At 39.7% G+C, this 24,622-nt stretch overlaps 1 protein-coding gene across 2 annotated transcripts in view; it reads left to right on the forward strand.

Annotated features, from left to right (window-relative positions):
- The first annotated feature begins 8,532 nt into the window (after positions 1–8,532).
- The window catches only part of LOC111599326 (myb-like protein Q), a 61,808-nt gene continuing 45,718 nt past the window's right edge, over positions 8,533–24,622 (forward strand). For both annotated transcript variants that reach the window (XM_023314947.2, XM_023314955.2), the window contains exons 1-3: positions 8,533–9,468; positions 12,441–12,803; positions 12,872–13,036. In XM_023314947.2, coding sequence (XP_023170715.2) covers positions 12,654–12,803; positions 12,872–13,036 — 315 coding nt within the window. In that variant the 5' untranslated portion in view covers positions 8,533–9,468; positions 12,441–12,653. The remainder of the gene's footprint in view (positions 9,469–12,440; positions 12,804–12,871; positions 13,037–24,622) is intronic.

The raw sequence follows: 24,622 nt of genomic DNA on the forward strand, positions 1-24,622 counted from the left end.
ATACCGTTTGCTTTTCGAGCAAAGCACCCTCTGTTGTGTAAGTGCTGATCTGACCGCAAGCTCTCTTACTGTTGTGCCAAAGGAAGTTTGCACTTTCTAACTGTAAACTGATCTGCTCCAGAGAACATTACTGTTTTTTTTTAAATATCGTAAATATATTTGCTTCAATACGATATTTTGCAGCGTTGCATTTGGCTGAACTTTTTGCTTGGGTTCCTTCGCTTGCAGTTTTTAGGGGTTGCAACTTTTTTTATGTTGTTACTTTTTGTTCTCCTCTTCTTTTGTTCGTTTGCCTGTGATCAGCGGCAGCTGGCGCATGTTTGCAACTTTTTTTTAGTGGAGCCTTTGCAAACAACCCCCGTTTGCGGATCTCCATGTGACAGCTTTCCACCCCAAAATGTTTAATGCGTCGCAGAAACTGGTCAGGGCCACCCTCGCACCCTAACCAAACAGCAACAGCCCTACAAAGGACCACCCGCTAGCGTCTGCTTGTGATCTGGGCTGCTCTGGCTGCTGTGGCTGCTGCTCCACGTTAGGGTTGTTTGCTTGGTGCGTGTCCTTGTCAAACGCAAAAGCTCATTTCCGTTGCTTTAGCAACCCCCCCATTTACGAACGGGGGTTGAAATGCGGCTGCAGCCGCAGAGGGGATCATGCTTGGTTGCCGTCGCTGCCAGACGACCTCTGCCCGATGCCCGCCGCCCGACGCCCGACGCCCGACCACCCCCTCGCATAGTCACGTTCGCTCCCTCGCCCAATCCAACCCCTCGCATCCCTTTTTCTTTTTTAGCTAGTTGCCCTTGTTTTGTATGTGCGCATTATAGAAATTACGCTTCGTTTTCCGGATTCCATTTTAGGGCTGGGGTCAATCAATAAACTGGGCCGGATCGGAATTGGAAATGTGCGCAGTTGGCAACGCATTAATAAATCCTTTAGTCCTTCATCTTACCCTGGCTGCATCCTATTTTAATTAAAGTAAATATATCGATATTTATCGATTTAGTTGGGAATTATTATTGAAGCTTTAAATATTAAAAATTTATGAGTAAATGTGTGGCATTTATCGATATCTTACAGATTGCAGCTTCCGTCTATATAATTACTATTTACCGATCAAATGACAATAGCTATTATAAAATATGTTATCGTTATTAATATTTATAGTAGGCTATGTAAAATCGCATTACAAGATCATTATTATTCAACACAAATTATCGTTTATCTATAACTATCATTTGCAATTACAAATTCCAATTATCTTCACTAAGTCTCTGCAAGCTATCATTATCGTTATCGTTATCGATACATACATGTTATATCAACATACTTTATACTTTATATATTTACATACTTTCGAATCGTTTGACAAATTCCCACGTATTTTATGCACCTAATCCCACTCCACTGAGCGTCTTCCTTTCACTTGATTAACAAAAAAAAAACACTCCACAGAGAACTTTTTGTTAAACATTTTCTTATATTGACCTCAAAAGAAATACGCATATATATAACATATATATACACATATACATATATTTATATACATACATATGTGTTTGTATGCTTATGTACATATTGTACATAAATTTGCAAGCCCAAGAGCCAAAGAAAACCAGAAAGTTCCATTAACGAAAATATTTTTGGCAGCCTCATTTGGACAGCAGCAGCAACAGCAGCCTCGTCTTCTGGGCTGGGGCAGCTGAGGGCGCGAAGAGAGTGATAGAATGAAAAAGAGTGAGAGAGAAAGAGAGGCGTAGAGCGGGAGCGGGAGCGGTGACTGCCGATTGCGAGCGTTCTTTTGAAAAATCCGAGAGCCATCAATCACTCACACACACACACGCATACATACAGGCGCACAAATACCCTCACATGTAGAACGCCAGCCATGCTAATGTGTTTTTTCGAGTTCGAATGAAAACGAAGCTCAGTATTTGTGAAAAAGAAGCGCAATCATAATGGAAATCAAAGCTGACTAAAAACATGCACACACATATACACACACACTCACACATACATTTACACGCACGCCAACTGAAATGAAGTGTGTAGAAAACAACAACAAAAATATTTTCGGGGCTTGGGCTACGAAATGCGAAAATACACACACACGCATAAAAGCTTTCGAAGTTGGCGACGGCCAACGAAAATCGTTGAAAAACGAAAACATAAAATAAAACTCAATTACATATTGAATCTAGTTGTTGTTGTTGTATTAGTTGTTGGCGGCTTTGAAATGGAATGGAATTTGTGTAGCTGTTGCTACGAAATCACGTAGCGAGTGCGAGTTGTTGCTGCTGGTGCTGCTGTTGATGCCCGTCTTAAGTAAGCGGGTGCGGCATAAATTTTCACTTTGCCCGTTCGAAAAAAATAATGTTGCCAAAAAAATCCAAAAACCCAAAACGAGTTTTGTTTTTTTTGTGGAGCTGCCGTCATTTCTTGGGGAATATTTTCTTTGTCATGGCGCAAAATTTTCAACATTGATGATGGCTGTTAATTTCGAGAGCGCGGGCAGAAGGTGAGCAGCGGCAGTGTCAGCGGCAGAGGCAGCGGCAGCGACGCATTTGCTAACATTGTGCACAATTTTTAGAAGCTCAATTATGGTTGCCAATTCGCCGTTGTTGTTGGCGTTTTGTGAAACAGGCAATCGTAAGCGTTTATTTTTAAAAATCAAGTTTTGCTAAATGAGAAAAAAAAACACAGAGTAGAAAAAAAAGTTAATTACATATAAAAAAGATTTATACCCACATAGAAAGTTGCATGCAAAAATAACAAAAAAAATAAATGTTTTGAAAAAAATATTTATTTTCATGTTGGGCCGTGTGTGAGAGAGCTTTGACGATCCCATGGTAATGGGAGTGTATGCGTATGTGTGCGTGTGTTAGTGTAGTGTGGGCGCGCCCCGAGGGCGCATCCAATAATGTTTGACATGAAATACGCGGACAGACAATAAAGTGAATTTTACGTTGTCATGTCAGCCCACAACAACAACAACGACAACTAATGCTACAACAATAAAGCTGTAATAGCCGCAACAACAATTGTGAAACCCTAAACGCAACGTTCGGCTTCGGCTTGGCTCATGTGATGATCCGACACAATTTCCACCCTAAATTGTGGGGTTGCTGCTCGTTGGCGCGGGGCGGCATCGATTGAAGCAAATAAAGCTTCAGGGCCAAAATACAACAACAAGAACAACAACAACAATGCACAACTAAACAAGAAAAACTACCCTAAAAACGTTGTCGTCGCCGCAGCGGATCGAGCGGAGGGCGACTATGTCGTTGGGCTTAGGCTTAGGGTAACGTTGACGTCGACGTCGACGTCAACGTTGGCAGTCTTTATATATACGCATTGTTTCAAGTGGGAGGCAGTGGGCCGCACATAAGATCCATATTCGAAGCGAACGAGAGAGTAGGAGAAAGACAAAGAGAGAAAGAGAGCGCGCGCAGGCTGCGAGCGCGCCAGTAAGTATGTGTGTGTTTTTTTCTTCTGCTGTTGCTACGTGAACTTTGCGCTGCTTGTGTGTGTGACAGAGTGGGACGAAGGTATTATTCATTTGTGCAGGGTTTGCAATTGCTGTAATTAGCATACGCTACTTAATTAGGCCCAAGACGAATGAAAGTTAAAAAGCATTAGAATGAGAGCACAAAATAAACCGCATAAATTGCAAATGGACTTCAACTCCAAATAGATGCATTATGTCATATGCAAGGCAAACAGCGGTTGAAGCTAAATCCGATTTCATGATGTGGTTAACATGATGAGTGACACATCTGCAGCAACAACAGCAACGACAGTTGGTGGTTAACACGATTGTAGAAAAAAAAAATGCTGAAGCTGGGCTAAGCTGAATCACACTTGCTGGCCGTTGCAATTCAATAAGAAGCTTTCAGCTTGTTCAATACTTTACTGTTGCACTCAGCAAAAAAGCTGTTATATAATCATACCAATTATGTAGACTTACTGAAAAACAAAAAATAATGGTATTGAAAGTATTAATAAATAAATAAAAAATATTCAATTTATTTCTTGAAAAATATAAAATAACAAAGAACTGTATTTTTATTTTAATGTAATTTTAAAAGATAAAATAGTTTTAAAAGGTTTTATTAATATTAATTAAAAATAATTTCAACTTTCGTTTCCTTCGACAATCTCAAATTTTAGCTTTTATAACAGAGACAAGATGATACATACATACATACAGCATGCTCCTTAGTCACTATATTAACTCTTACGTTTTTCTTCTAGTGTCATTCTTCATATATGCCTGCCTGTCCCTTTTGCACTTATTTATGTAGCTCACGTCAATTGCAAATGGACGCCAAAGCTCGAGCGAACGATAGAATAGATAAGCAGCTGCACGCAAAAGCCATTTGGTTGATCATAAATACTAAAACCTAATGCAAGCACACACACATACAGTCAAACACAAATATATAGTTACAAACTCAACTTTAGCACCGTTCGTCATGTAATACGCTAATGATAATGAACTGCAAGTAGAGTTCTAATTGTTCCGTTGTAAATTATTACACATGATTCATTTAAATTGCGCACAGTGTCTAAAACTACATACACATTACACGTTGCAATCTGCAAGCCATAAAAATTATCTATTAAAAAAACAAAAGAAGAAAATAGAGATAAACATTAATAATTGCTTTTAAACTTCCGTTACATTCACACACACACGCTGGCAAACGCTTACATCCTATAAAGGTTTACATTTCATTAGCATCAAAAGCTTCGAGTCGTTAAGCTAAAGATCAAACAGCAACAGCAACAATAAAGCAGATCGCATCACATGTTAGCGGCAAAAAAGCTTTTCGAGTAGGCGTTTGCTGTTGGTGTTGTTGCTGTTGTTCTTGTTGTTGTTAGCACATTCCATGGCAAGTTAAAAAAAAGGGTGAGGGCGTGCCAGTTGCTTGAAAGCCAACACTTGGCAGCAGCTTACAATTTTTTGCATATTAAGGTTTCGCCAAGTTGTTACAGAAAAATTAGTTCTAGGGCAAGTTGTCACGAGCGCAACGACAGGGAGGAGTAAAGAGAGTGTAAAAATATAGCACACGCTATATAAACACTCACACATACACTCACAAATACAGACACACATATGTCTGTGTATATGTACAATAGATAAATCCTATCATGTGTATACTTGTAAATGTTTCATGGTTGCAATTTAATGCATTTATGACATTAAATTCTTATGTACTCACATATACACAGGCACGCTTGCACTGAAAGCTGCCAGGTACTCGCTCGTACTCGCTCGCTCTCTCTCTCTCTCTCTCTCTCTCTCTCTCTCTCTCTTTCTTTGGTAAACCACAGAGGGGAGTAAGAGGGAGTGAGTGAGTGAGAGTGCGCATGGAAAGCCTAAACAAGAATAATGCAATGCACACATGTCCCACAACACGCGCACCAATACTGCTACACATTCTACCCACTTGCACACATACACAGACACTCGCACTTCAAATTGCAAGTGCATATCGCATGTTTAGCAAGAGTGTGAGCAGGCAGTTCCATAGAAAAGCGATTCAATGACGTCAATTGCCGCCCAATAAAGTGCCTACTTTTGTTAACTTTTTCCTCTCGTTTTAAACATGTATTTATATGAGTGTGTCATTATTGCATATCATATTAGAGTGCGCTACACTAATGTTCAAGTAGGTCTGTATGCTGAAGAATATGTCAGCGAGAGCACTCGTTTTGGCACTGGTGGCGCCATCTAGCGGCCGAGATTGGCAATAAAGGGCGACTACTGCCTCAGTCGCTGTCGCTAACGCTGCTGCTGACCTTAATATGCATTAATTGTTTCAAGCAGCTGTAAACTAGGGGAAGCTTTTGTGTGCATGTGTGACTGTGTGTGAGTGTGTTCTAATGTGCTCGCATTTCTCGCTCTCTTGTTTGGTCACGCTCACGCGCAATAAATATGCACAGCTTTTGCTTTATGGAGCACGGAGCATTGGGCGCTTTAGTTTTGATCCCAAACACACACATACACTAACTAATGGATAGCCAAAGCTGCGCAGCCAACGTCGCTGCTTGCGAGTGCCTTGGTGTGAGGGATCATTTGTTTTGTTTGCGCAGTGCTCTAAATGTGGGCGACCATAGGGGGCGTATGTGAAGTATAGTTGTGTATGCTAGTGTGAGTGTGTGTGTGTATATTTGTTTATGTAATACATAAATGCTTAGGCACATAAAAAATACGAGGTCGGTTGCCCCTAATGTCTCTTTCTCCTCGACGCGAGCCTGCGCATTCGATTGAAATGCGAGTTTTAATTTTCGATCGATTTTTCCAACAACATGTGAAAAGCTCAAACAATGTCAATTAATGTTAACTAATAGCTGAAATTAATCTACTACGACGATCAATGTAACAATTATGCAAGTCAAACACAGTTGTTGTTACTTAGAGCTAGAGTGAGTAGTGAGAATATGCAATTATTTTAATGTATTCAGCCTTGATGCTCATGAATGTCAATTAGCTTAATGCATATGAGAGAGCGAATACCCATACTCCAAATTTCGCTTTTACCCTCTCTCTTCTCGCCTGTTCCATTCGTTTGCTTGCTTGCTCGCTTGCTCGTTCGCTCATTCACTTGCCCTCTCTCCCTCTGTCTCTCTCTCTCCAAATGAGTCGCTTTGTATGCGCCAACAGCCCATCCGTCGAAAGCTTGAAACAGCGTTAGTTAAGCGCAGTTTTTATGGTATCGCCACCCACTTCCGCACCCACAAGTACGTACCCATACACATATATGTAAATACATACATACGTACACACACACATATACATCCCATACATATGCAAGTCACTTTCGCATTCAACAACTGAAAATTGCAACTCATTTGAATTGTTTCGCCTTCATTATGCAAATGTCGACTTTTGGCTACGAATATTTATTTGCTTATTATAAATACATAAATATAATTGAAATCTGGCTCCGACTGACAAGCCCAGACTTTCCATGACGGTATTTTGTCATAACGTCATACTGTGCATAATTTGACTATAAACTAAAATTTATATAAAAAAATGCAGTTTTCGTTATAACTAAGATACATTTTTTAAATTCAGTTAACAAATTTAAATTCAAATACGAGCGCCATTTTATCAATAGACACTTATCATTAGTTCTATAGCAGTTAGCTTTCGTGCTGTTGTTCATTGCGCTCTGACCATCTGGCAGTGCTGCGTTACAGTGTGTACACACCACATTGTTGTTAAAGGCAACAAACACTTGTTAACAATTGTCTGAAATGTATTTGTATTAAATTTAATTTTAAATTTCTATATGAGTACACTGCAAGTCATTTATTACAAAAAATTCTTTTAACTTTCTGTTTGAAATTCGAATTGTGCGCGCGCATTTCTTTCCAGCTGTTTCGTCTGCAACGCAACAGCACAAAAGTAAATGAGCAAAAACAATGCGAGTAAAAGAGACAAATGGTCTCTCATAATGAAAAATGTTGCCAGGTGCTGGGACTGGGAGCGCGACCCTCAATATATTTTAAATGTATTTCGTCAATATAGTATAATATTGTAAGATAAACATTAGTTAAATATTTATAGTATATTCTGGATCTGTTGATTAAGGATCGAGCTGATTATATTGTTTATCTGTGGGATTGTTCACAATGCTCAGCAGTCTGGCAAGGCCAATTGAATACGAAAATGGCGAACACGAGCAAACCTCCGATGAACGACGAGTGGAAAAAATAATTATTATTTTAAATTCCGTTTTGCCAGCGAAATTCCAACGCGAGTGAGCTACCAAAAAAAAAGTGCGCAAAACAAAAAGCAATGCTAATTTAAAGTATGAAACGACCAAAGTGCAACTCGTTGTGCAGTGATACGGCTAGCTAAATAGAATAAATTAACTATTTGCAAATTACGAAAAAGCAGCTGAAAAACCAATTGAGTCGAATGTGTGGCTACAATCGTGTGCGTACGCGAGTGTGTGAGTGAGCGGGCAAGAACGTCGTAAAACGGAAAGGTAGCGGGACGGACAACAGCGCAAATAAACGAAAGGAAATAAAAATAAAACGAAAAATTAACAGTAAAAAAGGTAAAATATAAGAAAAGACGTATGCGAAATAAAACTTGGCGGTAAATGCTCCACACTTGCTTGTATGCGTGCGTCTCTCTCGATCTCTGTGTACATGTGTGTTTGTCATTTTGTTTGTGTGTGCGCGTCAAATGTGCATAAAAATAACCAATAAACTGCGCAACAACAACAAAAACATCAGCAACTAACGCACCGCTTACTGTAATCGCGATCTCTATGCGTGCACTACGTAATATAGCAACACGTAACGCTTAACGTAAGCAGCAAAGGAAAAGTAAATGAGCAAAAACAATGCGAGTAAAAGAGACAAATGGTCTCTCATAATGAAAAATGTTGCCAGGTGCTGGGACTGGGAGCGCGACCCTCAATATATTTTAAATGTATTTCGTCAATATAGTATAATATTGTAAGATAAACATTAGTTAAATATTTATAGTATATTCTGGATCTGTTGATTAAGGATCGAGCTGATTATATTGTTTATCTGTGGGATTGTTCACAATGCTCAGCAGTCTGGCAAGGCCAATTGAATACGAAAATGGCGAACACGAGCAAACCTCCGATGAACGACGAGTGGAAAAAATAATTATTATTTTAAATTCCGTTTTGCCAGCGAAATTCCAACGCGAGTGAGCTACCAAAAAAAAAGTGCGCAAAACAAAAAGCAATGCTAATTTAAAGTATGAAACGACCAAAGTGCAACTCGTTGTGCAGTGATACGGCTAGCTAAATAGAATAAATTAACTATTTGCAAATTACGAAAAAGCAGCTGAAAAACCAATTGAGTCGAATGTGTGGCTACAATCGTGTGCGTACGCGAGTGTGTGAGTGAGCGGGCAAGAACGTCGTAAAACGGAAAGGTAGCGGGACGGACAACAGCGCAAATAAACGAAAGGAAATAAAAATAAAACGAAAAATTAACAGTAAAAAAGGTAAAATATAAGAAAAGACGTATGCGAAATAAAACTTGGCGGTAAATGCTCCACACTTGCTTGTATGCGTGCGTCTCTCTCGATCTCTGTGTACATGTGTGTTTGTCATTTTGTTTGTGTGTGCGCGTCAAATGTGCATAAAAATAACCAATAAACTGCGCAACAACAACAAAAACATCAGCAACTAACGCACCGCTTACTGTAATCGCGATCTCTATGCGTGCACTACGTAATATAGCAACACGTAACGCTTAACGTAAGCAGCAAAGGCGGCAAAAAAAAAAGAAAAAGCAACTGAAAATTTTGTACAATTAGACAACGTAATGCGTGCGCCATGTGTGCAACCAATTATGCAAAAGAGGACCAACAAATTGAACGACTGCGGCAACGTCAGCGCTGATGAACACTTGCAACAACAAATTGCAAAGCTCTAAATTTAAATATAAATAGCAACAACACAAAAGGTAAATCAACTAAAAATAAAACAAGAAAAAAACTACACATTTCAATTGATGTCAATTGCGGCAATGTTTAGTATTACATTTATTTACATGGGCAAATAGTGGGGGACATATATGGTGCAAATTTCCATGCCACCTGCACTTCGGCCTCTCATATTCACACTCACACGCTCGCTTGCTTTTGCTCTCTCTCTCTAGTTTACTTTATAAGTTTTGCCCCCATCGTTGCTGTGCGACAAGAACAATAATAATCAAAACAAAAATGTTTAAAATCCATTTTCTTTGCTTCTTCACCCACCGCATCAGCGCTGTTTTAGTCTGTCATTTGTCTTGTGCTTCTTCTTTATCTACTTCATACACACACTCATACACCAACACATATGCAAGAGTCAACGTGCAAAACAGCTGTCTCGCTTACTCATGCATAGTCAAAGCGCAATGAAGCGGCTGCCTAGTCTGAGTATACAGTGGGATAAAACAAACATAGTTACTCAATATAGAAGATCTTAATAATTAATAATTAGTTTTACCATGTTAGTAATGATGATTAATTATTAAATTAGCTTAACGTAAAATGAGTCTATAAATATAGTGTAGTTATAAAAGATATACATTTTACATAAACGTGTACCACTGTGCAATTTGCACATTCTAAAAAGTGAATCGAAAGTGCAGATAAATAAAAATAGAAGTTTTCAGACTATAGGGAATTAGAAAGCTTTTAATTAGTGCAACGTACTTTATGGTAGTTAATAGATAATTTATATATCCAATAGAAGTTTGTAGGTAAATTTCAGGCACACATTTACTGGCAAACAAATATTCAAGAGCAAACAAAACGAAAAAACGTATACACGAAAAAAATCTATTTAGCAAACAAACAAGCAAGCAAAGGAAAACGGCGAAGCAAGCAAAGGCTCCAAATGGCGGCAACTTGACTTCTTCGAAGTGTGTGTGAGTATGTTAGTTTGTGTGTGCGTGAGACGAACACAACGAGCAACAGGGGACCAACAAACAATAGCACAAAAAAAAAAACGTGGATTGGTCGCGTAAATGGAGAAGAAGCAGAAGAACGACATCAAAACAACAAACAGGCCGCACAAAATGCACGACTGATTATAAGCTCGCTGCCTCGCGCTCTCCCTCTCTCTCTCTCCTTCTGTCTTGCTCACTCTCTCTCTCTGTGACTCTCTCTGCTTGCCGCTCTAAATCCAACACGTTTTCTGGAGTGTGCAAGTGGGTGGCAACATTTGCTTCTTTCATTTTTCTTCTCTTTTGCTTTTTTGGCATTTCATTTTGGTGCGCGGTTTATTGTTTTGATTTCGAGTTTTTTTTCATATCTGTTTCTTTGCTGCTAACTGCATGCAAAACAACAAAGCAATGACATTGCACAGCTAAACACCCCGTTAACCCGCGCAGTACTTCGTGATTGAAGGCGCGTATGCAGCCAAGCAAAACAAAATTTGATTGGCTTCTCGATAAAAGGTATTTTGGTAGGGAATTATTTTTTATATATAACAGAGGGATATCTATATATTTATATAAGTTCTTTTTTATGCTTAAGCATATTTTGCTGAACTGCATACCATCCTTTCTGAAGTTCAAATTGCAGCGTTCGCTGCGGTCGTTAAAACTGCAAGTCAATGTGGCTATTGTATGCTGTTGCCGCCGCCGTCTTCGTTGTGCTTGTTGTTGTTGTTGTGTCTATGCCTATGTCTCGAGTCGTTGCTTAACCCTTCTCTCCTCCTGCTGTTAAATGAATTGGTGGCCATAGACTGCATTCACTCCTTTCAGCCAGCATCCTTTTCAGCATTCCTATTTCACTTTTTTTTGTATTTATTTATTTTGACAATACCAATGGAGCAAACTAGCAACAACATGACGTTGTACGTGCCATTGAAATCCGCAAAGAGAACTACGAAAATGAATAAAAAAAAACAACAACTAAAAGTAAAAATAAATGTAAAGAGTGTAAACTTCGGTCTCGAGCATGAAACTGGTTTTGGGTTTCTTTCTTTGGCCTGGGCAGAAGGCAGCATTTTACATTTTCATGCACAAAACTAAAAAACTTTTCTGAATTGGAAGCCGCGCAACGACAATGGGCCAGATGCAAAAAGTTTTATTGCAAAAATGTATTGGAAAAAAACGGCCTAATGCGAGGTGTTGCCAAGGGTTAAGCATGAAATTGGATTGGTAATCAAGGTATACTGTATATGGATAATCGTTGTATAGAAACAAAAAGAAATACCCACGGATTTTGAATCACTTAAAAAGGGGTAAAAGACACAGAGAGGGCGATAATATAAATTATAGAAATTAATATATAAGATCTGTTTATCAATATGTATACTTTAAGCATTGATTCATTTATTATAATATTACTTTTAGTATTTTGATATACATTCGTCATTATTTAGGCATTAATCCACACACATAATTATTGATTCATAACTATATTTTAATCAATTTTGATCGAAACTGAATCATAATTACCTTTAAATTTCTTACAAAACAATTCTAATTTAAATTTGTAGGGTAGTCACAGGTCGAGCTGTACTGCAAACTCAGAGACTACCTGTTTTATTTTTGGGAGCCTTGCTTAGTTTGTGCGGCTCTGTACTGCGGCGTTGTAATGCGCTGCACAATGGACTCCTTTTACATGGGTTGGCGCAGCAGGCGGCCTTTTGCATCCGTGACTGTGCCACAGAAAGCTGGCTCAGTCGCAACTTGCGTTGCGTTGCGTTTGGTATAGAAGCTGAACAAAAAACTGTTGCAACGGGCCGCAGCAGTCGTTTGTGCTTGTTGGGCATTGTGCGTTTATTGATCAGTTTTGCCGTGTGAATAATTGATAAATGCGTATTAATTATGCAAAAAGAAAATGCAATAATTACATTGTGCTATGTGCGCAGGCGCAAATCTATTTGAAGCTATTCAATATTCAACTAACGGCATTTGCACTTGCATTGTTATTACAGCGCCGCCAACAGCAGGACGGCAGCGCCAACGTCTGCGCCAGCGTCGTCGTCGTCGTCGTCATAGCACTGAGCTTCTGGCACACTGCACATCAGCGAAAGTGAAGGCGTGCAAGCGAGGGGCAAAGAACGAGAGAGAGAGAGAGAGAGACGTAACAATAAACAAAATAACTGCAATTGAAAGTTAAGAGAGCGCGATACTTGTTCAAATACAAAATGGCTGCCGTGCGGGGACATCAGTACTTTAGTCTGCGCTGGAATAACTATCAGAACACGATGACGTCAGTGTTTCAGCAACTGCGCGAGGATCTCTCCTTTGTCGATGTGACCTTGTCCTGTGAGCACGGCTCGCTCAAGGCGCACAAGGTATGTCGGTTATTTAGAACTATCGATAGGCATGAAATCTATTAATGCCTTTGCCTCTACTTCCACAGGTTGTCTTATCCGCCTGCTCAACGTATTTCCAAAAGCTCCTGCTCGAGAATCCGTGCAAGCATCCAACGATTATCTTACCCGCCGACATCATCTTCACAGATCTGAAAACAATTATCGATTTTGTGTATCGCGGCGAAATCGATGTTACCGAATCGGACCTACAGGTGAGTGCGACTGGCCCCGGCAACACCGTTAATAATTAAATATATATCGCTTAGCTCTAAGTGGCAGCAATTTCCCACGGCTCAATTACGAATCCATGGTTTATACCATTAAAAACACTCGTAATACAAACTATAAAATAGGTCCTTGAACAAAGTTTTAATTGCCAATTGTTTATAATTGAAAATCCATATTGGAATTCGCTATAGCCAAAGTAAGCACGACTAAGAAATACCCTGAAACGAAATATTGGAATTTTTAAGATATTCAAAGTTATGCATTTCCCCTCCTTTGGACTGAAATGTCTATTATATAATTGGTAATACTTATAGGTAGAGGTATATAATTTACTATTCATTCGTATTAGATTAGCTATATATAGACTGTACTCTGATTAGAGCTGATAATTAAAAATCGATTTGAAGTTCCTATCAAACATTATTTTTTATTTATATTATTCAAAGCGACTTTGAACTGTGTGAGTGAACCTTTTATCTCAAATAGGTTGTTTTAAAATAGAAATGTGGATTATATTGTATAAATAAAGATTTCTTCATATATCAGCTCATAGATATTAAACTACTTACAAGTCTATTCTCTCAGTGTATTTAGTGATTATCGCTTTGTTGATAAAATTTTTAATGTATCAAAAAAAAATATGAGCTCATCAATTTATTGATAGATAATATTAGTACTTATGCATATGTGTTTTTTCAGTGTATGGGAAATAGTACAAAATTGAATTGTTTCAATGAAGATTTTTTCTGTCAGTGTATTTATAATTGTGGCATATATATATATATATATATATATATATGTATATATATATATATATATATATATATATATATATATATATATATATATATATATATAAATATATATATATGTATATATATATATATGTCTAAATTCTTTCAGTGTAGTTCTTGTCATTGCTCAATAAAATCACAACAATTCAGTTAGCTTGCCTTTTCTCTAAGTGCAGCCCTTTGTATGGACATTAGTCTTAAACTCAATACTCGATGCATGCGATAGTAATTGCTTTGTACATATTTTTCTTTGACTGCTTTTCCAAGTGAAAAGCTTGTGGCATATGCTAGCCGCACCTTTGCCACGCATTTGCTGCGACGACCTTTTATTATTATCTTTATCTCAATAGATTTCTATGGTTAGTGTGTATGTATATATATATATATATATATATATAACTTACTATTTATATAAGCCATTCACATGGACATTGCGCACCTTTTGCTGTCTGCAAACTGATTGAGAACAACAACAAACACACATCAACAGCAGCCAGCTTATGTACGTGTGTGTGCGTGTGTTTATCTCTTTTTAAATTGATCACCAGCAACAAATACACACACACAAATACAAGCTACCGCTCACGCACAAGCACACACACACACACACACATACAACATAACTTACACAAGAATACATTCACACGAGCACTGACATGCACAATACACCCACAATTATTGCTCGAATCGTTATCTACGCAGCTTTTAGTCAACTCTCCTGTCGCGGCTCTCTCTCCCTCTGTGCCACTCTTTCTATATTGCTCTTGATGTTGCGCTGCTTTGCATTTGACGAACGCCATTGTAATTGTCATTTGTGCGCTTCATTAACCGTTGATTGCTGTTGTTGTTCCCGTTATTGTTGCCTTTGATAAAGAATGTGAGCAGCTTTTAATTAATATTGATTATTTATGCAGTTCTTTGTTCACAACGAGTATTGCCAATATTGTTTTTTTTATTGCTTGTCATAAATTGTCAAAGAAGCAGCGTTTTTATAAATAATTTGTAATTAAATTTGATTGTGTATACCAGGTAAAGTTAGTTAAAATTGAATTTATTATTATTTTTTGAAATATCTTTAACGTAACTTAACGAATTATCCAGCACTTAACGCATTAACTTATTTGTGCAGCAACCTTCTGCATTTAGCCAAGACAGCAACCGTTTGCTTACACTGGTGGCTGGCATTAATGTACCCGAGCTCTGCTCCTGGCGTGCTCAGCGTATTAACGCTCACTCAATGCACACGCGAAGCTGACTTGAGTCGTTGGCCAGCAACAACACACAGAGAAACCAAAATAAAAAATACTCAAACTCAAGCTGACGCAACGCTCAAACGGTGGCCCACCCTCTCACGCTCATGTACATACACTCATGCACGTAAACACAGTGTCCGCAGAGCGCGCGGCGCTAGCTTCAGACGGCGGGCAGCCAACGACGACGACGGTAACGGCAACGGCAACAACTTCCCATTCATGCTGCAAGTTTTGCTTTTGCCTTTGCTTTTGCTTTTTGTTTTTGTCACAAACGTGCGCTCCATTTTTATTTTCGCTGCAAAAGTTTGCCGGCCATCTGTGTGAGCCCCCGCCACGCCGCCGCCTCCTAGCACAAATTACCAATGAGCGGAGAAAAAGGTGGCAACTATACACAGCTATACAGCTTGTGTTTGTTTGTATCTCTTTCGTCGTCGCCGTTGTTTCTGCACATGTTCTTGGAGTTTCGTGCTGTGGCTCCTGCTCTCGTCTCGCTTTGCCACCACTTTTATGTATAAAACTTTTTCGCCCATTTTTATTTTCTGTCTCGTTGCCGTTCTTGTTGTTGTTGTAGTTGCCCTTGTACTTTTGAATGTTTTTGCCGTTGTGCGTTACGACTTCGTCGACGTCGTCGTCGACGACCGCAACTTCAATGGCGTCGCTTTGTATGTGAAGCTTTGTGGACGTCAACGTTGACGTCGCTTCGTCTTGCCCAGTGCCTGGTGCGTCGTATTTTGACGCTGCTGCTGCTTTTGTTGCTTTTGTTATTGTGATTTTGCATGGTGGCCCCCTTTTTTTTGGCGCGTCTGCATCGCCTTGAAAAATGTTGTATGGCTGCTGACTGCGACTGGACCTCAAACTGGACTTTGTCTTTGTGTAAGTGTGTGTGTTTCGTATTGCTATTGCTAGCTCTTTCGTACGCGGCGATGGCAGTGTTGCCACTTGGTTTAGTTTTTTTTTCTTATTGTACATCGCTGCTGTTTTTTCGCCTAGAGCTTAGATTCGATTTTTGCTAAGCGTTAATTATGCTGGACACTGTGTGGAATGCTTTTAGCAAATGTGGTCAAGCTTGCTCGCTCGCTCGTTTTTTCTTTCTCTCACTCATTGAAGCATATACGCATGTAGATGATTAACTGCGAGACAAACATATATGCACGCAGACATAAAGCCGTTACATACATTTACACAGACTACATGTGCTTAAGCATATGTATTAATCTGTGTGTATGTATTTGTGTCACACATGCATATGCCGCGACAACAGCGACGCCATGTGCTTGGCTATATTTATTGTGTTTTTCTTTTTTTTTTGCATGCCAACACTTGAGGGTCTTCCCATCGCCAGCACCCTATCCTATCCTACCCTACCCTGCGCCTGGTTGGCCCCATTGCATTGCTTCCCCCGGTGCCAACAACGTCACCTTTATCTTCGGCCAACTATGTGAGCAGCTGAAACTGACACACACGGGCGCAGCAGAACAGCAGCACCAGTAGACGTCGACGGCAGCAGCAGCAGCAGCGAAAGCAGCGGTCGGCGGCGGCGACAGCGGTGGCGATGGCAGCAACCCAGTTAATAGGGGGGTGGCGTTGGAGACATAGCGGGCACACCCAACAGCCAGCATGCTGCTACCTTCCTCCCAGTCCCTCCCTTTGCGCCCAGCAACCACTTGGCTTGCATTTTTTCCGATTTTTTCTTTCATTCTTTCTTGCAAACAATTTTTATTTTCTGTGCAGAATTCGTTTCTTTTTTTTTCTGCTCTGCTTGCTCTCTGAGTATTTTTTTTTTTGCCCACAGCACGTCGCCAAAGTGTCTCAGTATATGTGTGCCTGTGTGTATGTGTGTGTGTGTGAGCGCGCCCCGCTTCTGTGAGTGAGAGCGCGCTTTGGCTTGCCACTTTGAACTTTTCGAAGGAACCAGCAGTACAGGACAATCGCTGCTGAGCGAAAAGGAGGCAAAATAAAAGAAAAAAATTGAAATTGAGTGAAGCGCAAAGAAAAAATGCTTCACACGCACACGCATACACTTACAAAAGTTGTGTGTGAGTGTCCGCCAACAATGGCCCAGCTGCTCCACACATACATTTGCAGCTGCCTGTGAGTGTAGTGTGAGCTTGGACTCATAGTACACTTTCATTCTCAGCCCACAGTGGTCGAAGTAGTTTCTCTTTCCGTCTCGCGCTACCTTCGCAGCTCCCATGGACGTCGTTGCGTCTGTCCAGTTCCGTCATGCATTTTTTGCGTATTTTTCGTCCTGTTTCTTGTCTTCAGATTCGTCTGTTGGCCAGGGGCCCTTTGTTTTTGCTGCTCGAGAGAGGATTTTTTTTCTTTACGGCGCATTGTTTTTGTCGCACAGTGGTGCGTGATTGCTTAAGTCACATGTGATTTTATTGATATGAACACGTTATAATTATAAACACATCAAATGTTAGTATATTTCTGAAAATTTAAGACTAAGTTTCCATAAGTTGACTTACCTTTATTTATTCTAGTTGGAAAATCCTGACAGATAAGCTAATGCATATAATTTTTATCTAAAAAGTTGCATCTGGGACCAGTTCCTGGCAGTTTGTTAGCCCTTGAGTACACCCATTTGAACATCCATGTTGCTTGTTCTCGCTTGTAGCAAAACTAGTAACAAGAAAATAGAAATAAAAAAAATGATGCCCATCAATTGATGCAATTCTATTTTTTTCTTTTGTAGCTGAAATGTTCCATTGTTTTTACTGGTTCCGCTTGCAGCGACTAAGTCTGCAGATTCATACCCGCTACATTGGCCACCCACTTGGGTGTCAACCCAACACAAATCATGGCCAAGCGAATTCATCTCCAGTTAATGGGCGTACATCGTCGCATTTGGTGGCCTGGTCAGTGTTGGTCATTTTCTAAGGGTGTTATATACTTGGCACCCGCCGTACACTCATCCACCCACTCAACCTCGCTGGGGGTCCTCTTATGTATGTGCACTGTCTCACTCACTCGCTCACACACACAAACACACACACTTGTAAGTTTGCCGCAAGTTTGTTAAGAAATATATGTGTGGGGTTAGGTGGCGCCTACGACTCACGCTGCTCATCAATAATGCAAATTGTTGTTGTCTGCAAGAGTTTCGTTCCCGTTTTGAGAGAGCGCGGCCCACGGTGCGCGTGTTGTGCCGCAATTTTTTCAAGCTTTCTTGCTGAGCTCTTTGTGGTTGTTGTTGGCGTTGCCGGCGTTGCTGCTCTCAGTGTTTCTTCTCATTTTTTTCGCTGCTTCGATTTTTTTGTACTGCTTGCTGCTTATGCTGTTGTTGTTGTATGCTTGAGTACGTCTCTGTCGTTTGTGTGTGTGTGAGTTTGTGTGAGTTGCGGCTTGCTTATGTTTTTTTTTCTCTTTTTATGTGCAGAGAGCGGCTACGCTCTGCAATTTTTTCCGATTGCGACCGATTTTTTTTCGCTGCCGCTGCTACTTTGAGTGTATGAGTGTATGGGTGTATGTGTGTGTGTGTGTGCCTGAGCGTGTGGGTGTGTTGTTGTATGTGTATGCTTTTGCTCCTTGCGCCTGGCTGTTTGCTAATCGTTGTCGTCGCAGTCAACGTAGACGTCGTCGTCTTTTGGCATCATCTTTTATTTGTAATTCGGTTCATCATCATCGTTCATCGTTCTGTCGCATATGTATGTAACTGTATATGTGTGTGTATATCGTATCGGTATGAGTGTGTGTGTCTGCATTCGCTCACACGCTGGCGCTGCCGCTGCCGCCGCCGTCGCTGTCGCCGCTCTTGCCGTTGCCTTTTCTTGTGTTTTTTTCTTTCTTTCTTTCTTTGCGCCGCAGCGGCAGCGACGACGGTCAATGCTGCCAACTTTGCCGTTGCCAGCCATCAGACAACATTTGTACTCGGTGGGTCTTGCTTCGATCGGACACTCGGTCGCCGCCACATTGCTGTAATTATCGCGTACTGCTTGCATCGCCCGCCGCTTACCGTTTGCCTTCAGCGTCTGTTTGTCGCCGTCATTTCCAATTGGACGTATATCGCCAATTGGACCGTTGCGTTTCCCCACCCCTCGACGTAGTCAGTCCCTTTAATTATCCGAAACGTAAATTCTGCGCGTTCTGCTGCGACCAAATCAAATTTAAACTGGCCGAAAAAGTGCTTAAAATAAAACTCGGTCCCCAGTTCATGTACCGTTAGTGTGTCGCTGCCAGCGCCTCATGTGCAGCCTCTTTTAGCTGCTTATTTTTGCATAAATTCAAGTTCGCGCGCGTATGCACATATAAATATTTACTCACACACAAATACAATATCACACACAAACGCACACACACATTTGCAAGCACAAAATCAGCGCAGACAGACCGCTGTCTGGCTTCCCCCAATAAGAATAAACAAGCAGCAGGAGCAGTGGCATCAGCAGTCCAATAAGAACAAAACAGCAGGCGAAAAGAAATACCGCGAAACGTATAAAAATTCGAGTTGGGCATAGCTTAAACGACTTACGTTTTTTCGGCATTACGTAGTAAACGTAAAGAGGCATTCCCTCACACACATACACAGTCAAACACACGGCCTGGCTGGTTGCATACATCAAACACATGTCGCTGCCGCAACATTCCTTTTCGTATGACGTTGACGTTGCGTCGCTGTCGTTGCTGCTGCTGTTGCTGCTGTCGCTGTGCCTTGCAAGTTTTTGACATGTGCTGGTGTGTGTGTCAGTATGAGTGTATGAGTGTGACAAGTGCCGTCGCCGCCGCCACCGCCGCCTGCTGACTGCGCGCTTTACTTTTTATGATTATTTTTTATTTTTTTATATACATATTTCGTATTTATTTTATGTGCATTTGCCTTTTGCCGCGTTATTCGCGTGTGTTTTGACTTTGCGCGCCGCTCTCCAGCTCTCGTATTACGGTTTATTGAACTAGGCGCGCTCTATTTTGTTTTTTGTTTTTGATTTGCCTGCCAGATGGTGTCGCAGCTTTGGTGCATCATCTTGCTCTTTCTCCCTCTCTTCCTTTGTACAATTAATATATTGCCTTTTCAGCATTTCTCATTAATACAATTTTCATTCTCTTGCGCAGTATAGCAAACAAAATAATATATAAAAAAATAAACCAAATCTTGTGCAAATTAAAGTCACGTGTTGACAAACATTCTACCAAAACAAAACAAAAATTCCCAAAAAAAATAATTACAACAAATACATTACGCTTCCATCTCACTCACACTATCGCTCTTACACGAACACACACACACACGCAGTCTTTTTAATACATTCACAACTAATCGCAACGATTGCGTCCATTTTGCTCTCCATATCTCTCTTTTGATAAAATCATTTGTGCGTGCGTTCTTATAATTACATATATTATTGTTTATTATTTAAAAATACATATGATATATATTTTTAATATATATGTCTATAAATATATATATAAAGAAGCAGCAAAGCTTTTGGTGTGCATATATATTTTCTTTTTCGTTTGGGTCTCACACAAAATCCTTACACATACAACGAAATCAAATTTAATCTATTGTATGCAATTGATTCCGTCACGTCGTCTACTACAATTTGTCCAACCGACTCTACGACAATAAAACTACGATATTAATTCTCGCTAGAGAACACAAACGCTGCGATCTTGAGAAAAAAAGGCACGAGGATTAAAAACTCTAATTGCATAAGGTATGTTTCTCCATTCCAATTAGAATTTCCCTTTAGCATAAGGTCGAACAGAAAACCTATTGAAAGTATTTTGTTCTTTTTTTTTTGAATGGCCAGCAAATTGATTGGGAATTTTAAGTTAGCTTTTGGGAATTTGAAGAAAAAGTCCCATAAAATGTTGCCTATCCGCGGGCGCTTTTCAAGTTCAAGTTTTTGACTTTCTTACTTTTATTTTTGCCCATTTACGCACCTTTCCAAGGGCTTGGCCCGCCTTGTCATGTCCCATCAAATAATGCCATTAATTAGGCGCACACACAAACACGCACACACCACACCCTTAATAAACTTTACGCCTCCCTGGCTTACTACCTCCCTGTTACACGCACAGGCCTCAGTTGCCAATCTCTTAACTGCGCTCGCTCGCTCGCTCGCAATTAGTGGCCATCAGAAACAAAACTGAGACATAATAACGGCAAAAAATACAAAAAAAGTTGAATATATATATATATATTTATATATATATAAAAGAGCTTAAAAAACGTGAAAGCCAATGAAACTGAGCAATTTTTTTTGGTCAGTTTCTCCCTTCATTTTTCTTGGCACACCCAAAAGTTAAGTTGCTTAGTCGTTGCCCGTTATATATTTGTTTTTGACGCTATTGTTGTTGTTGTGTTTTTTCCTTAAGGTTTTTCCAATAGCCACCAATAGAGGTCTGGTTTTGGACTTTTCGTGCCCATAATGTGAAAGTTATGACCACTAAAAACCGCTAACATAATGCCAAAAATCACACACAATGAAATGCTTTTAGCATACTCAACATATATTTGCATCAGTTTTTTCCTCAAAACTTTTGCATAAATTAATAAAAAAATAGCAATCTTTGTAAGAAATCTTTTATAAGAAACTCTTATAAACAAATTATAATAAATAGGAAGAAAAAAGGTTGTTTGAGATATTTGAAATTACTCATTGAAGCAAAAAAAAAAAAAATATATATATTTTGAGCTTTTGATGGGCTTCTAGATTTATTTATTTAATTTAAAATTAAATTTATTTTTTAAAAAATAAATAAAAAATAGTCTTAAATATTAAAAATAAATTTACAAATATTTTGATTTTGAAAATACCTCAACAAGATCAACAAAATATATAAATTTCCATATACTTAGCCTCACTCTATGTACAATATACAGGGTATATTCCAGTCTTTTAGCATTCTAATAACATTTTTTATTAATTTTTTTGGCGCATTTATCGCATGCCAATTGCAGAGTGAATTTTCAATACCAAAAACCTCAATCGGATGTAAACTAATCGATATTTTTCACAAGTGCAGTGTTGCAAAAGGCAAAAAGAGGAGAGAGAGAGAGGGAGAGGGAGGGGAAATAAAGTAAAGTTGAGCCATCAAAAAGCGTCAAAGTTTACCAAGTGCTTTGCAGCAAAGTGGCGGCAACAGCTGCTGCGAGAAACTACAAACTAAAGAGAGCAAAGACTTTTATCAAAAAAATTATAAGAAATTGTTGTAAATGAAGCTGCAGATGCTCTGTAGAAGCCAGCTCAACTCTTTCATATTGGCTAGAATATTATTTTTTAAGCATAAAAAAACAATTAAAAAACGAGTTCTAATTAAATTAGAGAGTATTTGTTAGTCGTTCACTTTTAAACTAGCAATTTTCTTACGTTTTTCTCTCCACATTGACTAAAGCATGTCGAAATCTTATATGCTTAGAGTATAGGGTATTTGCTGGTCGTGCAGCTTAAGACAGTTAATGTGTAGCATACTTTTTGACTTTCTGCTCGTTTAGGCTGAGTATATGTGGCATAAAAGTGATTCAGCTTATAAACAGGGTATGTGCTAGTCGGGCAACTGACAATAATTGGCATTTTATTCAAGTTTTTACAATTTTTTTTTTTTTTTTTTTTTTTTTTTTTGTGATATAATGCAGTTTTAAAAGTGTGCAGGGTATTTGCTAGTCGTGCAACATTTGGCAGCTGCCTACTGTGAGCTCTTAATATTTTTGTATAATTGCTGCATTTTACACAATAACAGGGTATGCTCTAGTCGATCAAGTTTGTTGTTTATTTAAATCACAAATTTATTTCTATTGAGTTATGTTTTTTTTGTCAGAATTCTTTGTAGTTTGGTTGCTAGTTTTACAGGGTATGCGAATCGCAAGCAAAAATCAAATGATCAGCAACAACAACAACAACAACAACAACAATGAATATATAAACAAAAGCCAATGGGTTTTTGGAACGCCGCAAAGCCAAAGCCAAAATCGGTTTGTCTGAGCTGACATGAATTGACATGAACGAGCTTGTCCAAAGGGTAGAGAGAGAGGGAGCGAGAGGGAGACAGCGGCTGGCTGGGGTCGCTCGTAGGGTCGAAGCTGGTGCCGCAGCTGTGCACAAGCAAAACTATGCAACAACAACAAGAACAACAACAACAACAGTAAGAGCAAACGCTTAAGTTGAGCAAGAAAAATCAAGCCGAGGCAGAGTCACTGAAGAGGCAAAGGGTGATTGTAGGGCGTGCGAGCGGGAGGGGTATAGACACACACACACACACACACACACACAACGATTATGCGCCGGTTGCTCCACAGCTTTTGTGTATACAATAGCGGGTTATCAAGTCCCAAACAGCGAATCGGCCGGCCAGCCGATGTTGGTGCGGGTGCATTGTGCCCATGGCCAACATGGCCCGCCCACCAGCCCACGCAGTGTAGGGTAGCATGGGCGGGGTGCAGTGCAAAGCGCTTATCACAAGGCCTATTGAGCTGTGCGAATGGAAATGGAACTCAAATTGTGTGTGTGTGTGTGTGTGTGTGTGCAGTTGTAGTTGAGTGGGGCGGCTTACACTTGAGCACACACACACACACACACACACGCACACACATAGCCAGCTTACACAGATAGCGTAATCAGGGTATTTCCGAGGCTGTGATTTTTATATTTTTCAATTTGTGTTTTTTTTTTCTGCTTCTGCGAAGTTTTCGCTTTTCTTCTTCTTGTATTTATTTTCCTTTTGCATTCATTTGCGCTGCAAACGGCGGCTACTTCTTAATTTCTTTTTAGTGCTTAAATGAGTTGAGGGTTGCGCCCAACCCCCGAAGCCCCCAACCCCCAACCCCCAACCTACTGCCTTTGCGCAGGCAAATTTATTTAAGAAAATCACAAGAAATGTAAAAACAACTGGACAGCGCTCAGTTCTCTCATTTCTTTTATTTGTTTTTTTTTTTTTTTTTGTATTTTTTTATTTTATTTTGTTTTTGCTTTTTTCTCCCGCTGCCTGAGATTTAACAATGCCCCAACCCAGTGGCAAGTTGGTTTTTTTTTTTTAAGGGTGGCTTTCTGTAAGTTTCCTGTTAAGGTTTTACTTTGGCCTTTAATCGATCGACTTTGTTGTGGGCTGAGGCTGGGCGGTGTTTGTGGAGGGGTCGCCGAGTGCGGGCACGCGTCCAAGAAGAACATCAATCACAGTTCCGCAGTCGCAGCTTGGTGGCAGCTTCAAAGGCACACACACACAGTTGGGTGCAAATTCCTTAAGTTTACGTCAACATATTATTCAATAGAACTCGTGTTGTTTATCGGTTGAACATCTTCCAAATGCGAATTGGTTTATTGGATGTTATTCTCTGAAAGTTTTTCAATTCTGCGACTCATAGAACTAGCTAAAAGTTATCGATAATTTGCTTAAAGTTCTAAGCACAAATTTAGTTTAGCTTGCAAATCATAGAAAATTGTAGAAAGTCGCAATGAAAATCGCATAGAGAGGTGATATTTTGATGGGGAATAAAACGAGTTAAGATTAAATGCAAGAAGAGTTTAATTAGATGTAGATCAAGAGAGAGTGAGATAGATAGAGTGACAGATAGAAAGAGAAA

Source organism: Drosophila hydei, unplaced genomic scaffold (genome assembly GCF_003285905.1).
Source record: "Drosophila hydei strain 15085-1641.00,03,60 unplaced genomic scaffold, DhydRS2 tig00008122-arrow-pilon, whole genome shotgun sequence".
Lineage (NCBI taxonomy): Eukaryota > Metazoa > Arthropoda > Insecta > Diptera > Drosophilidae > Drosophila > Drosophila hydei.